Below are 15,243 nucleotides of genomic sequence, written 5' to 3' on the forward strand. Positions count from 1 at the left end.
AACAGCGCAAGGACAAGGACAGAGTAGAAGGCGGTAGACACACACACAGCGCTGACTTACAACTGAGCTTTATTGGCACTGACAACCTGTCTAAATACACAATTTGCCCGGCCCAAAAGCCAAGAAAAGAAACACAAGAGGAAGACTACACGTGTTCAGAGTCATCTGCAGGCGCCGCTGCTCTCCGATCTGAGTAGAAACATGCACTCCTTTTCCGTCAAGGCAAGTGACGGGGCACTAACACACTCAGAGCCCGATTGTCCAATGGCGCGGGCTTCTATAATCTCACGTGTCAGTTTATCTTTTTGTTTTCTGATGACCGTGCATCGTTCAAAAAACGGAGTACATCCGCAATCGCGGCAATGCGCCCCAAGTCTACGTGTTTTAATTATGAACGTAATCTCGTCATCTCCAAGTTCTTCAGTTCTCTAGACACACACTAGGCGTTGGAGAGCATACATTTAAGTATCTACACTAGCAACTGTAGACAAAAATATAGTTAATTGATTTCTTTATGTATGGTGCCATCTATAAGTCTACTCAATGCGCAATAGCTACGAGAGCCAACCTTAGCTGCACATAATTTGCGCTGACTCTTTTAGAAAAACAAATTATCTGTGCCTCTAATTCCTCTGATGTCCTCTGGCACCAACTTTTTTTTTTATTTTTCTCGTTCCTCTTAAAGCATTCTTTAAAAGTATTCTCGTAAAAACCCAATACGTTTTACCATATATATTCTAAAGAAAGTTTAAGGAACAATTCAAGTAACTATTTTCTTGTGTATTAAATTATAATATCCTTACTTTCTTAAAAAAAAAAACATTATTCCTTGTTCAACCAAGCGACACAAATTTGGCTAGGAATCCGGGGCCTATGAGGGGCCCACAGGGCCACCCCACCTCATTGCACCGACAGGGGATTATTTGACAACCAACATGTGTTCTCTTAGACGACCGAAGTCAGGTCCACATTGATAGACCACTAAAAAATTGTAACCCTTCTCCAGCTGATATAGAACCATTCCGGGATATTGCAGGGCTGCTCAAGTTCGGCATGCCGACAGTCTTTTTAATTCAAAACAGTGGGCATATTTTAAAATTACCGCCATTTTGAGGATAAAACAAGTGGCATGTACTGGTAGTTTTAAAAAAACTCCATGAGTATGTCCATCAAAATTGGGAATTTCACGCATTAAAAATGAAACACAAAATCGCGTACACTTTCATATCATTTCTGTTCGTCACACACAGCATGATCAGGTTACAAACTTCCGAGTTTTAAAAACAAAGTAACCCACAGCACTCATACAACCAAACATGCTGAGTAGAAAAAAAGCCATAAATATCTGCAAATCTAAACTTCCTCCCCTTTACGCTTTAAATTACATTCCTGCGTAGGTTTTAATTAGATTGCAACTGACCTTTAAAGGTAAAATTGTAGGACCACTTTCAATTCGCCTAATACGAACAGAACTACAGCTTTCCTAATATTTCAGCCCTCCTGCAGCTTTAACATGTATAGTGACATCGTGCGTGACTAAAATTGACGCTCTTGTCGGCTTTTAACGAATCACAAATAGCTCGCTATAACGACTATAGTCGGTGACAGGTTAAACATTCAGTAGATTCTCCGCCTCCAGCGCTATCTTTTTGCATTTTAGAACAATTCGTCGCGGGCGCAGCCAAAGCCTTCCGGAAGGCACTGAGCACGTGATGCAGGCGGGGCTTCTAGTACATTCTTAGCCTGTCCCCGACTATACACTCCGTGCGGGAACTATAGGGGGCGCTTTGAAAAACGCGCGGAGCGCCGCTAGCGGATGAGCTGGCGTTCGACTGTGAGGCGCGTTCAGCTGCCTGCGGCGCCTTTTCGCATGCCAAGCTGTGGCGGAGGAAGCGAGCACGGACAAAACTTTCCCTTTTTGAGCCGATAAGTTGAGGGTGACGTTGCATGAGTGCTGGGGCAAGAGGGCATTTAGCTGTTCTCCACTTCTTACGTATTGAGTTTGAGTGGTTATTAGGGGTAATTTCTCTTGTTGCGGCCGAAAAAGGAGTTGGAGCTATTTTCCGAAAAACAAGACGGCCGCCACCATAATTGCTCTGAGTAGGAAATTTATTTCGCTCGTCGCTGTAAACCTAGGACTGCTGGAACGATGATATTTGGAGGCGAGTGAGAGGTTCACTAAGTTTGTGCATGAAGAGTGCCAAGTTTCTTTAAGACAGCAGGTGTGAAAGTTATGTTTCTAACTAATAAAGAAATAAAGCTGTACGGGATATCCAATATTGGGCCCAAAATGTTGCGTTATAGTGGGCTGTGCAAAGTGCAGATTTGGGCACACAGGTTCTTGGACTTGACAGTAACATGATACAGCACTTAATATACAAAAAAAACAAAAAAAAAACGTGGGATAGGGAAATTAGGTGAAAATTTGGTTTGGACGGCGTAACTCAGTGGGAACCGGTTTTGACCATGAAAAGGCTGTCAAGAGAATACCACTGGTCGGGGGAGGTGGAGACTTTAGAGGTAGAAAGGGACTCGTGGACTGTACTTCCAATTGAAATAACTTTACGAAAGGTGGTTCCAAAGCCGAGAAAACAAAGTTGTCGGCCAACACACGGTTTGGCCACCAAGGGCTTTTGCGATCAGCTGTTGTGCAATAACCTGCTGTGCGAGGTGCTGATTTTCGGCGCACAGGTACTTTGACATGATTGTCACTTGGCACAACACTTATTTTAACAAAAAGAGTTGGCATAGCGAAACCAGGTGGAAATTTAGTTTGGGCGGCGTAACTAAATGGGAACTGGCTTTGACCGTCAAAGGCTATCAAGAGAATACCACTCGTCATGGGAGGTGCACAATTTACAGGGAGGAAGAGGGACCAGTGGACGGTACTTCCAGTTCGAACCACTTTGCGATAGGTGGCTCTAAAGCCGAGAAAAAAAATTGTTGTCTACAGAACTCGGGGTGTCAGCGTTTCCACATCCAAAAAGGAGGCTGATAAAGAAAGAAAGCACACCACATAAACTTCCATACTCAAACGTCGATTCTCCAGTGATTCCGGGTTTCATTATTGCTTTCTTTAGATTTATATTTGTCACTTTTTTTACCGTTCAAATCTTTCTTCATGAAGTACATATTGCGTGCCATAGGTTTCCGGAAATATCATCGACATGTGCGATGGGGACGAAACTTCCTTGGAGGGCATTCCTCCAACGAAATTGGCACTTCATACCCGCGAGTGTGGGATGGCATTTAAGTTCGTCCCATCGGCGCTGACACATGTAGGCGTTACTGGTACGAAACCAAACGCGGAGCGCAAAGCGGCTGCGTAGAGTATGTCAGCCGTGCCGACACAGTGGCAGACATGATCGGGAGACCAAATTTCTCGCGTCGTACGGCACGGCTCCATCGTTGTCGCTGTCCCACAAAACGTCGGCCAGGTGAAAAACTGTGAAACTTTGTCTGCACGAGATACGACGCATAACTATTGAAGCACTTAATGACGCAGCACAGGCAGCACTTCATGCTGTGAACCCAGCGCAACCGCACCACTCCGACTTCAATGCGTACCAACGTACGCGGCGTGATTTCGGTTTCGTTTTCTCTGGGGTTCTCACTGCCTACATTCGGTACCGGCCGCGCGGCGGCGCGCCAGTCGCGTCGCACGGAGTCTATAGTGTAGAACTGGTTCTGGTAGCGTAGATTGAAATAAGGGTATATGCTAGAATGTCAACTCCAACAATATTTCTATGTAAGCGCGATGATTAATGCTTCCATCATGCTCTCTATTGCCGAACACGATCAAACTTCTCGTATGCAAATGATGACGATTTGCAGAGATCACAATCATTCTGACAAACCTCGACCGTGAGTTCACGCGCAGCAACTGGAAGAAAGGGTTATATCAAAACTTCTTGTCACCCCATGGGAGGCCATAAAGTCAAGATCGACCGGACTGCTTCCAGAGGTGTCAAGGTACGTTTCGGAGGAGCTGTCTCAACCCATGTTGCCTAGTTGCCTATGTTGGGCCCAGATGATCTTGAAATCCAGCGCTACCTGTATAAAAATAACAAAAATAGTCAAAGTTTATGTTACAGAAATACGAAAACGCAATACTGCAACTCGCTCTGGTTCTTTTTTTTTTCTTCTAAAAACGCGCAGGGGCAACCGGAAAAAGCCTGAATCCCATTAATATCTTTGAAACAAGAAACAATAAAAAATTGATAACTAAACTCAACGAAAATAATGCAGACATGTCGGCAGTATATTCTCTCTTGTAGAATATGCAGACTTATGCGAACTTAGTGGCATGATATTGAAACTGTTAAGCAATCTGCAAACTGAGCTTTCTTGTCACGTTCTCCAAGTCAGCTCGCTTCCATAAACGATTAAAACACATGGTATAAAAAGAGCCACTGCAGCATCCGTTTTCACATTGTAGTATCGAACATCCAACTCTTAGAGTCAAGATGGCACCCAGTCTCACAGTCGTCGTGCTTGGGCTGTTCCTCGCTGGTAAGCCATGCCACTGTATCCCGGCGTCTGTAATACATTGCTTGGAATAGATGACAAAATATTTCATCGTACTTTTTCGGCATAACTACTCAGCTTCAACACGGGGATCTTTGTTTTAACGGTAGCTTCTATGTCAATATTTGACAGACAGAACCGCGCAGCGAACGCGAGACAATAACAAATGAAAACACAATCCTAATATTTCGTGCTTGCCATCTTAAAATTAATCTGGGTATTTGGTACCGTAGGTAACACTCACGAGGTGTTCTACAACATTTCGCTTACATCGGCAATTGTATATTATTCGTGAGAAACCTTTACTCAAACTAAGTGAGCACATGAGTTTCAAACTAAGTTAGTACATTCTAATACTTTGCGAGCTTAACTAGGCTTTCAAAAATACGTTTTTGCTCTGTACATCAACGGGTAATTTACTGCAAATTGGCAACTGTGTCGAAATTCCAACTATAGTCACCGAGAGTTAAAAAAAACACAAGGTGTGGACTTCTGTGTTCATGCTTCCCGCTTCGTGATTTGATATTAGGCATTCTTATCGTGTAATGCCACCCTATCATAAGCTGCGCAGTAATAATAAGACGTCCGGGTCTCTCTCCGCAGTGCGTTTCTGAAGCTGTCAATGCATATGACAACGAACATTCGAGTTTACCGGCTTAGTGAAGACATTTACCCTAGATTTCTTCATTTTAAGGCTCTCCAAATACATCGCTGTCTCTGCGCTGTTACTGGGTATTGCGCGGTGTCACAATGCGCCGAGAAACTGAGCGAGAGGGAGAGACGAGAGCGCGCACTGACGTCAGAACGCCGAGCTCTGGTTCGAATGATTAGTGGGTATAGACCTAGAGCTATAGCTGCCATTGCCTCCACTGCACTCGTTGAACGCATTCGAATACGAGAGCCGAACGCAGGACCCCGGCGTTCCGCGTTGTAACGCGTTCGCCGGATGCAGTGCAGACAAAGGGCGCGTTCAGTAGCGGGTCTCTCAGCCCGGAACGAAGTAACTTGAGTCGGAGTTCTCAAAACGCTTACTAAACGGCAAAAAAATAAAAGTGCCTTTTTAGTTGTTTTTACGCACTTTCCGCTTCCTCCCCCGTGGAAGGGGAGGCACTCACTTGATCGAATGACGTTTTAGCGAACGCCCACGTTTCATCGAACGACACTTTAGCGAATAGTCGGACGCCGCGAAGCGGCGTTTTCGGGTGGGCCAAGTGAGTTCATATTTTTGTAATGAGTTGCCGCAGACTGTCGCCGCGAAGCGGCGTAAAGCGCAGCGCCACGGATGGGTTAACGCGCGCCCCCGTTATTCGCTAAAACGACCATTCGCTCAAATGTCGCCGTTCGCTAAAATGTCATTCGCTCTTGTGATATGGACCCCCCGTGGAAGATGTTGTAAGATTAAATTGAAAGCAGACAACACCGAGCACGATCGCTATTATTTGACGTCGGTAATGAATTCTAGACAAGCTCGATCGCTTCAGTAAAAGCGAGTGGCTGGGGACATCAGCGCCGCGTTTGAAGTGTTATCCACTTTTCTTGCAGAATGTCTATAAAACAAATGTCTAGAGGCTAAGGATGTTCTAAAGAAAATGTATCCACTTTTCTGTCCACTGTCTATAGCTCCTTGGCCGTTTTTTTTTTCTGTAGACTTTCTATAGAACTTGATGTGTAGAAATTGTCCAGCAAAACGTTTTTATCTCCTACTTAAAACAGTAAGTCAGTTGTTCGCAAAGAAAATTTCAAGTTTGAATAATATATTAGGTCTGTCACGATGCATTCATACAAACATGCGCTCGCCACTTCCCGTGTGCACATACGCTGACACCACAAATGCACACTCCACGGGGTACACATAACATTAGTAACGGAGTAGTGTTGACTCTTCTGCCGCTATATATATACCCTAATCTTGAAAGGCTATCGCTCGAACGAGGAAAATCCCAGAAGATAAAAGAAACTACAAGTGTGGTGCTTTTCTTTTTTTTTTTTTCACACATAACTTATACGAGACGTGGTTTATAAGGGTTGGTTAACTGCATCTCCGACTACAAAGCATAGCAAGAGCCGATAATTATTTGTCGCAGTCAAAAAAGCAGCCTCCGCAAGCAGGCTCCATCTTGGTGTAATGCCGCTATAGAAGTGTAACAAAATTACAGAAAAATAAAAAGCCTATTGAAAATTCACGATACAACGTGAGTGTATAGGAAGTCGAACGAGTCGTTACATTGTGGATAGAATTTCTATAGACTGCCTGAAATACTTTGTGTAAGGAAAGTGTAGTATTATTTGTATAATGCCTATAGCACAAATATGATAGGATAAATATTTATATGATATATGGTATAGGATAAATATATTGCATGATAAGGCGTACAAGTTCAGCATACAAACCATCTGAAAAGTCCCCACAGTGTAGGAGGCGTTTTATCGTCGACCAGGGATCGTAAAGATAAATATAATTCAAGAAGGCGCTTATGACTGCTTACGTGTAGAATGCGAAAACATTCGTTTCACGCAGCGCATTCCTACACGCTTTCCTATGTCAAACTGCGCTCCTGCGGTGACATAACGCTCCCTTACTGCACTTGCGCGGCACCCCCCCCCCCCCCCCCTCAGCCCCACGGTGTCCGTTACCATGTATCTGCGTTGCTGTGCTTTTCTTTGTGTTTTATCTTTTTCTGAGGCGGCGCGTCCGCTTTGACTTTGAGCAGCGCCGGCGGCTTCCGCGGAAAGCATCTAATATGACGCGTCGCAGCTAAAGTTTCTTGATATTTATTTTAGAAGTAACGACAACCAATACAAATAACAACACACTCCGCTGCAACAAAATGGCGGCATTCAGTTCAAACCTCTGCTGTGTTCCGCCATTCGCTTCATTAAAACCGCCTGTTTGTCTCTTTCTCTCTTGTGTCCGTGTTTTCGCGCCTTGTAACATGAATACCAACGTCATGCAGTCGGCGCTTCAAAAAATGTCGCTACTTGTAGGAAGCTCTTAACTAGACTTTAGTCTCAGCCAATGGGATTTCATGCCTCAATTCACTGCATGGGCTTCGCTCCATGGGACAAGGGAATTTAAGGGCTGCCAATCTATGTGCCGTTTGTGGTGACATAAAGAAAGAGATGTGACGGTGACGATCGTTCGGTTTGCGCAACAAACGAATGTGTTCCTGCGATTCAGTTTACAGGCTAGAATCGCTGTGCATCATCCTTAAATCTATAGCAACGCCAAGAAATGTCACTATACTTCATTTCACCTTACGTCCAGACCCAGCCGACGATAGGAGCTAATCGTATCAATCAAACAGCGCCGAAAGCGAACCATCATATGGTGTTTGTCATGTGTCTGTATATGTGCCATCATCACCGAACCAATCATAAACAGAAAAGGTGGATTTAAATGCACTTTTGATGCTGCTCGATTTGTCCCATTGCCTCGTATAATGTAGGCTGCCTCTGGAGCCAAGCTGAAACGAAGTAGAGTTGCTCTAACTCTCGCACTCTCGCAGTCCAAGCACGAGCGCGGGATAACGCTGCTCTCCTACTCACAGCTCATAGAACAACTGAACTCACTGAAGTCGAGCTACTGCTGTGGCGCTGCTGTCGGTACTGCGCATGCGCAGACGCTTCACTCCTCACAAATTTGGTGTCTGCGCACGCCCAGTGTCCACACCTGGTCTGGGCAAAGCGGGCTTGTTTGGAAACGCTGTGTTGATGCCTATCCCGCTCCGCATTCTGAATGGCGGCGTGCACCATTCTCGCGTCCCAGGGTTGCCACGCCATACCCTGCTACGCCCCGTTTCACTTTTTAAGTCTGACCACCATGAACTCTACGAGCCGACGGAGCCAAGCAAGCGGCGCCAAAAGTGCATGGTCACGGTGCTTTGTCAGTTTGCTTTAACTGACTAAATCAATCTCGCGCAGAGAATCTCTGCGTGATTGATTGATTCTTCTCTGCGTGACTGGTTTAGCCTGTGACGGGAAACCCACAAAGACAACGAGCACCTTGACGATGCACGTTTTGCGCTGCTAGATTAAATCCATTGGATTGTAGTATCGGCCGGTATGGAACTTAAAACCAAACGGAGTATGGGCCGCCATAACATCATTGTCATGTGTCGGTGCTAAGTTGCCCAAACACACATCTGTTCCTTCCCGGGTGTGATCTGCGGAAATCCTTTCGCGAGTGAACTCTTCTACAATCTGTCATTTTCTTTTGTTGTTTTTAAAAGTTCGAGTAGTAATACTATTTTCGTTTCAGCGATTTCAGCGGCGCAAGAAGATTCCAATCTTGGAGGCAACGCGGATCTGCGGGTACGATGTACATGTTACCCTATCTTCTCCGTCCTCTTCACGTCTGCTGCCGTCGTTAGGAATATGCTGAGCCCATAAAAGCCACCCAAAATATCCAGAACTCAGATTTGTATGACTGCTAAGATACAAAAGAAATCATATATCCCTCCCACTCACAACTTAAACCCCCACTCAACTTCCTGACGTCACGGCACTGCGGTGGCTCTGCCGTCGGCACTGCGCATGCTCACACGCTTCAGATCACAGGAATCTGGTTTCTGCGCATGCGCAGAAACCAGACTTTGAAGAGTTTGTTTTACTATGCGGAGCGCCAATTTGTCTGTTTCTTGCACATTGGTTGCGATGAAGTCAGAACGCCGAGTTCTTATTGGCTGATTAAAAAAAAAAATAGTGGGTAGACATGAAGGCATCTAGGATTAAGGTCTATCCACTATCGTTTCAATCAAAGCCAATCAGCACTCGGCGTCCTCCTAACGTCACCGCAACCCCTGCGCAAGAAGCAGACGACTTGCTCTCCGTATAGGGGCAATAAGTGTTGTACGGAGCGGCGTTCTAGGGAACTACGTTCCTGGAAGGCGTCGTACCTTTTAAGAGGGACGAAGCCCTTCCAACCTGCTTTAGGTAGAACTGAAACGCGAACCGCGTTATAATTACACAAAAACGCAGAAATAACGGCGATTTTTTTATTTTTCTATATTTCTCTCATTTTACCCGAATTAAGTAGGCATGCAGGCTTCTTATTATCGACAATTTCAACACCCGCCTTCGATCAATGAAGAAGTGTCCCAGTGATTGTCGAAAACCAACTAGAACAAATACGATCGTTGCGACACGGCACCTAGTTCGATGTTAATATATTCACCATGTCGCTTTATTCGATCTACGGGATATCCACCGCAAAGTTTCATAAAATGCGCGAAGGTAACGTCATAGCGACGCATTCTAATGTTAGAAACGTAACGGGAACAAGTTCCAAGATTGAAAAAGAACAAGAAACAAGCTTTCGTTCCTGATTCGGCGGAGACTGTACCACACTGATGGCAAGTTGTCGTGTCCATCCCTATAAACTAACTAGCATAAAAAATATATGAAAAAAACAACAGTTATCAACTACTGGCATATACAAATATAAACCTGACTTTTTAGTCAACCAAAACCACACTATGTACTCATGTTGGCTTTGATCTGACCAAATACGCTCTTATATAGATACCGTTCTAGTTATATTGTTTTTATACGTGTGTGTTACGCTTTGTGCTCGAGTTCGGGACAATATCAAGCTTGTTTGTCCCTCGTGACAATATTAAACTCCAGCCATCATTGATGATTTCGTCAAGGCGTTTGAGATGACCTATAGTTGCCACATAGCGTTTTTTTAAGAGAATAATAAATATTAAAATGCTTGAATGCGTTCGCATAATTCCAATTTTATATATTTTTCCACCTGCTGCAACGCAATTCCATTGACTGTCACACCACTTTTGAGACGACAACCCGCGAGGCAGTTACAATTGTTACCTTTATTGCCATGACAACCACAAATATTTTATAATGATGGCGCCTATTTTACTTAAAATATATTGATTTCGTTCTTGAGATACCTACACTCGTGCAATTCCCGTTTGTTTTAGAAATAAAGGCAACTCTTTCAATATTAAATATGGCACAGTAAAACAAAAAAAAACAGCATAGCTCCGGAGTAATAGCCTTGTTTTAAACCGAAAAGCGTCTCTGCACCACATCTTCAGATGTAGTGTGTGTTGTTCCAGCGACACATGCGCATAGGTATTAGCAAATATAACACACGAGTATAAACAACAATAATTGTTTTTCGTTAATATTGTGGGATTTGCAATAAAGAAATAAAACGAAATGCGTGAAGTTTAGTAACACTTTTCGTTCTAACTTTAGCAGGAAATTTAGCAGAAAAAAAGGTTAAGGGGTAATTTAGCGTAAATTTTTCCGCTCAATTGAGCAGGGGAAACAGAATTCGTGTTGAGGTCATGTGACGTCGATTTCCCCGCTAAATTTAGCGAGACAATTTCGCGAAAATATTTCGCTAAATTTAGTGGGGAAACTGAATTGGTGTTGAGGTCGCGTGACATCCTTTTACCCGCTAAATTTAGCGGGGAAGTTTTTCCGCGAAATTTATCGAGAAAATTCTCCTGCTAAATTAAGCGGGAACAAATATCATAATGCAACGCGCGCGGTTACGCCGATGCCGACGCCGACGGCGAGCTCAACCCAAAAACAAGCGCCTAAAAGCTGCGCCCTAAAAAAAAAATAAAAAAAATAAAAAATAAAATAAAAAAGAAACATGGATTTGTGTCTTTAAAAATGGTTTCTCAACACACCCTTGATCGCAGGTGAGGGAAGAAACCCCAGTTGGACGTCGGGAGTGGATCTCATACAGCTGCGCCTATTATTCCTATTGGGAAGATCGCTTTGTAAACAGACCAGATGGCACTCCTTGCAGGGTAAGTTCATCTACACACGCAGATACATGTAGCCAAGATTGTGGTCCGCATGACTGTGTGTTTTAAACACATCGCAGCTCAACCTAACAGTTCAACTGCTGTACCCACGCACATGCCGAGAAAGAAAGTGCTTCAATGTCTTGTACACGTTGTATCTTGAAACTGTCATTCGGTAGAAAAGCTACCACCAGGAAATTTCAATTTTTATAACTTACTTTCAAAAAAGCAGAGTAGTTTCATCAAGTAGCAAGATGCGGGTAGAAACAAAAATTCTATAAATAAGCTATTACAGTAGCTTATTTTCTACATGCAAGATTCTAGTAGAAAACTAGGTGAGTTTAGTAAGAAAATGTTCCAAAAATAAGCTACCGAGAATCTTATAATCGCGCTATAAAGTCCACGACATTACAGAATTAGCCGATGAGAGCACCAGAGAACGAATACGGAAGCAAAATCCATGAACTTAGGAAGCCACGACTTGCGGTTTTTAAGTTGTCGCTGACTGTAAAACATCAGAGTGGCCCCCACGGTCTCTGTGAGATTTAGCGTGAACCGCTACACCCTAAGCGAATCTGCGGTGGGCGTCCTGGTGCACCAATAAAGTTTATTTCTGGAATACTAGTTTGTCGTAAACTAGCAATATATTCGTAGTATACAAATTCAACGCGCCAAACGGATTAACGAGCCGGAAACACGTCTCGTCCACCTTTCTGGTGCCATGTGATAAAAATCTCAGCAGAGAAAGGAGTAAACGAAACTCATACACGTGTACCTTATCAACTTTTTTTAACGACAGTAATGTAAACTAATCCAGTGTCGCAAACCCCAACGTAATAACTCGTGCGCAAAACGTAATACATTTGTGTTTTGCTTTTGTTTTTATGGCGCGATAGGTATGTCGATTACAGTAATTTCACCGTAATCGTCGTGAAACAGAATTTTTTATATGTGTGCCACAGATTAGGGAATATTTCTGGGAAATAATGTGGGCGTTAAAACTCTACAACTTCTATTATAATAATCAAGGCTATGACAATACCAGTATGACGTGTTAAAATGTAAGCGACCTATCTAAGGCCCGCTCTAACTTAAAACATTGCCGCGTTATTATAAAAAAAACTTTTTGTTAAAATCACTACTTATTTTCTTCACAGGACGCTTTTTCAATATCCCCAGTTTTTTCGAAGCACCGAGGATATAAAAAACAATGTCTACAAGTTAAGGGGCATTAGTTTTTCTAACTTTTTTTCTTTCCACAGCTTCGCAGGCACAGGTACGGAGTTTGCAAGGATGGAAGTTGTGTGCCCCGAAGTCCTTCCACAACTACGGAAGAGCCGAGTTCTACCACTCAAACTGACCCCACGACCAAAACTAATTCAATCAACGACGAAGAAGTGGACACAGCTGCAGCTACAGAAAAATATTGACCCTCAGTCGCCAACCTTACTCAGGTCGCAGAGGTGTCCACAAGGCCCATTCTCTTCAGCGAATAACAAAGTCTCCCAGCTAGAGAAAAAAAGAATAATGAGCACTTCGTTCAAAATAGTTGAATTTCCCGTGATCGTGTGTTTTGAGCCTCACTGCTAGAATGCCAAGCACTGTATCAACAAAATCATTGGATTAAAAATAAAAATCTCCCATTCTAAATTTGAGGCTTCTTTTTTTTTCCAGAGGTAGACACCGAAGAGCGGGTTCAAACCTTCTTTTATCGCGAAGTTCAAAACTTTAACGGCAGTTGGAACCAAAACATCTGGTCTTTAACACGAGAAGAAAAACTTGTACTTGAAAGTGTACGTTCAAATCACAATGTCTGTTATATGTTTTACTGCCATGCTATTATAAAAATGTAATGAGGGAATTTCATGCTATACCTACGATAATAGGTCAATAATACTTCTAGATTATCTCCTAACCTCAAGACTTTTATTCCCGTGGCTTAAGTAAGTCTAGAAATACTGCGGCAGGGTTTAGCTTGGCCGACGTTCTTCTGAAAGAATCAATGCCCTCTCACTACAGTGTTCGCACACCCCACCCATAAAGGTAGACTTCCCAAGTTTGAGGACGCCTTCACTGCTGTTCATGGCGTAAAGGACAACGAAATAAACAAATGTTTTGGCGGGGATGAATTTCAATGCTTATGTTCATTGAAACCTTGGTTCGAAGAATGGCCCCTTCAGCCCGTATATGCAGTGCTCTCATGTTATACAGTTCCTAATTTCTCGCTACACAGTGAAGGAGGAGAGCCAAGGTACACGTGAGTGTACATCAAGTACAATACTCCCATGATATAATGGGCTCCACGATTCTTGTCGAGCAAAAGCTCTATTTCGGTCTCACCATTCGTCGGGAATGACTGCAAAGAGAAAAAAAATGTCTCGCGTCTGTTCCCGTGGCGCGGCGGCGTAGCTACAGGGTTGAAAAAAAAAATCATCATCATCCTTGCTTGCTTGGCCCTGGCTTGGCTAGCTGCCCAGGGAGTAAAGATGTGCTACCATAACACACTTAACCAACCGTTCTCAATATAGCGTTCCCGGGAAGCGGTAGGTTAAGATCTGAGTGTTCGTCCTTAAAAGTCGAGCCAGACGTTGAATAAATGCAGGCCTGGTTCTTTTTCAGATAAACTGCGCGTCGATCAGTTTGTTCAAAAAAGAATCACGAGCTGATAAGAAATCTCAATAAACGTTTTGATCCAAAATTGCCATTTTCTTTGTGAGACTGGGCAGGCGAAACGTCATGCTCAATATTCCCCCGCAGATCGCGTTCTTTGTTCTTGTCATTGGCTTCGTACTTCAAACCTACATTATTACTTTAGAACCACGATAACTAGAAATAAACTTAACATGCCTCAACTAACGTACATATCTTATTCAGCCGCAAACATTGACGCCAACAACTTGCGGCATGACTATCTGTGAACTGCTCTTGATAGTTGATCAAACTATATCAGTCAAACGATCACACACCGTCTACAGTCACCGCTTAACAACTTTATACGGAAATATATTCGCATAGAACACATAGCTCTCAAATCAATAAGGTGTGTTTTTACTACATTGTAATAATAACTACAAATGCTTGTTTCTTTGTTGTTTTTTTTGTTTTTTTTATCTTTCTGAGACACATATTAGTTATCGTTCCGATGTTATTGTAGAGTGCGTTTCGCCAAGAAGCCGCAAGAGCAGCTCCTGTCAACCCAACAAGTGTTGGCTTTTTGTCGATCTCCCGTCATCGGTACATGTACAGGAGAAAATAAATATTGCATTCATTCAGTCGTTTATTTATTGATTTAACTACATCATCTTTTATAGTAAATGTATTTGTTTGATGCTGCCCATCGTTTCCGTCCTGCCGTTTTTCTCGTTTCTCTCAAAAGTTCCTCAGACGCAGTATCGCCATGACTTTGCTATCAGCAGAGCTTTGACGGTTCCGGCCTTTTTTCCTGAGTGGAATTTTCGCGACGATCTTTCCTGCTGTTCACTGATGATCATAGCCGGCTTGCTAGAAGCCTCGCTTTAGCAAAAGCTGGTTAAAAAAAAGCCCTCAGACCCAACGCGCAAGCTAAGCGGCACTTTTATAGCGTCTCAACGCGCTCGCGTGCCTCGGCCTGCACAGTGTTAACGGAAATGCGAGCGTTATACCATGTTCACACATTTAGCGTTTGAGATACTGGATGCCGGCTCTGCATCGGCACCGTCTCCAGGAGCTCCGGGGAAGCTGCACTCCTGCCTGGCAAACGAGCATTTGGAAGGGCCGGATAAGAGCTTTGCGCACCAAGAATATCGGAGGCCATAATCTCACCAGTCAGTTTTGATACGCCAGCGCTGTAACCACGTACTGTGGGAAGTGTAGTGTTTCTGCACGCGCGACAACCCTGCAGCGGATCCGTGCGAGCAGAGCACGAGACGGCACGAGCTGTCTAGTGGACTGG

General features: G+C 43.7%; 1 protein-coding gene across 1 annotated transcript; it reads left to right on the forward strand.

Moving 5' to 3' along the window:
- The first annotated feature begins 4,466 nt into the window (after positions 1–4,466).
- On the forward strand, positions 4,467–12,962 carry LOC115318302. Its single transcript, XM_029978011.3, has 4 exons — positions 4,467–4,512; positions 8,786–8,838; positions 11,205–11,315; positions 12,575–12,962. Exons 1-4 carry the CDS (start codon positions 4,467–4,469, stop codon positions 12,740–12,742), a joined length of 378 nt encoding a protein of 125 aa, XP_029833871.2. The 3' UTR covers positions 12,743–12,962.
- Positions 12,963–15,243: the final 2,281 nt, after the last annotated feature.

The sequence above is a fragment of the Ixodes scapularis genome, unplaced genomic scaffold (genome assembly GCF_016920785.2).
Source record: "Ixodes scapularis isolate PalLabHiFi unplaced genomic scaffold, ASM1692078v2 PGA_scaffold1__304_contigs__length_218370807, whole genome shotgun sequence".
Taxonomy (NCBI): Eukaryota; Metazoa; Arthropoda; class Arachnida; order Ixodida; family Ixodidae; genus Ixodes; species Ixodes scapularis.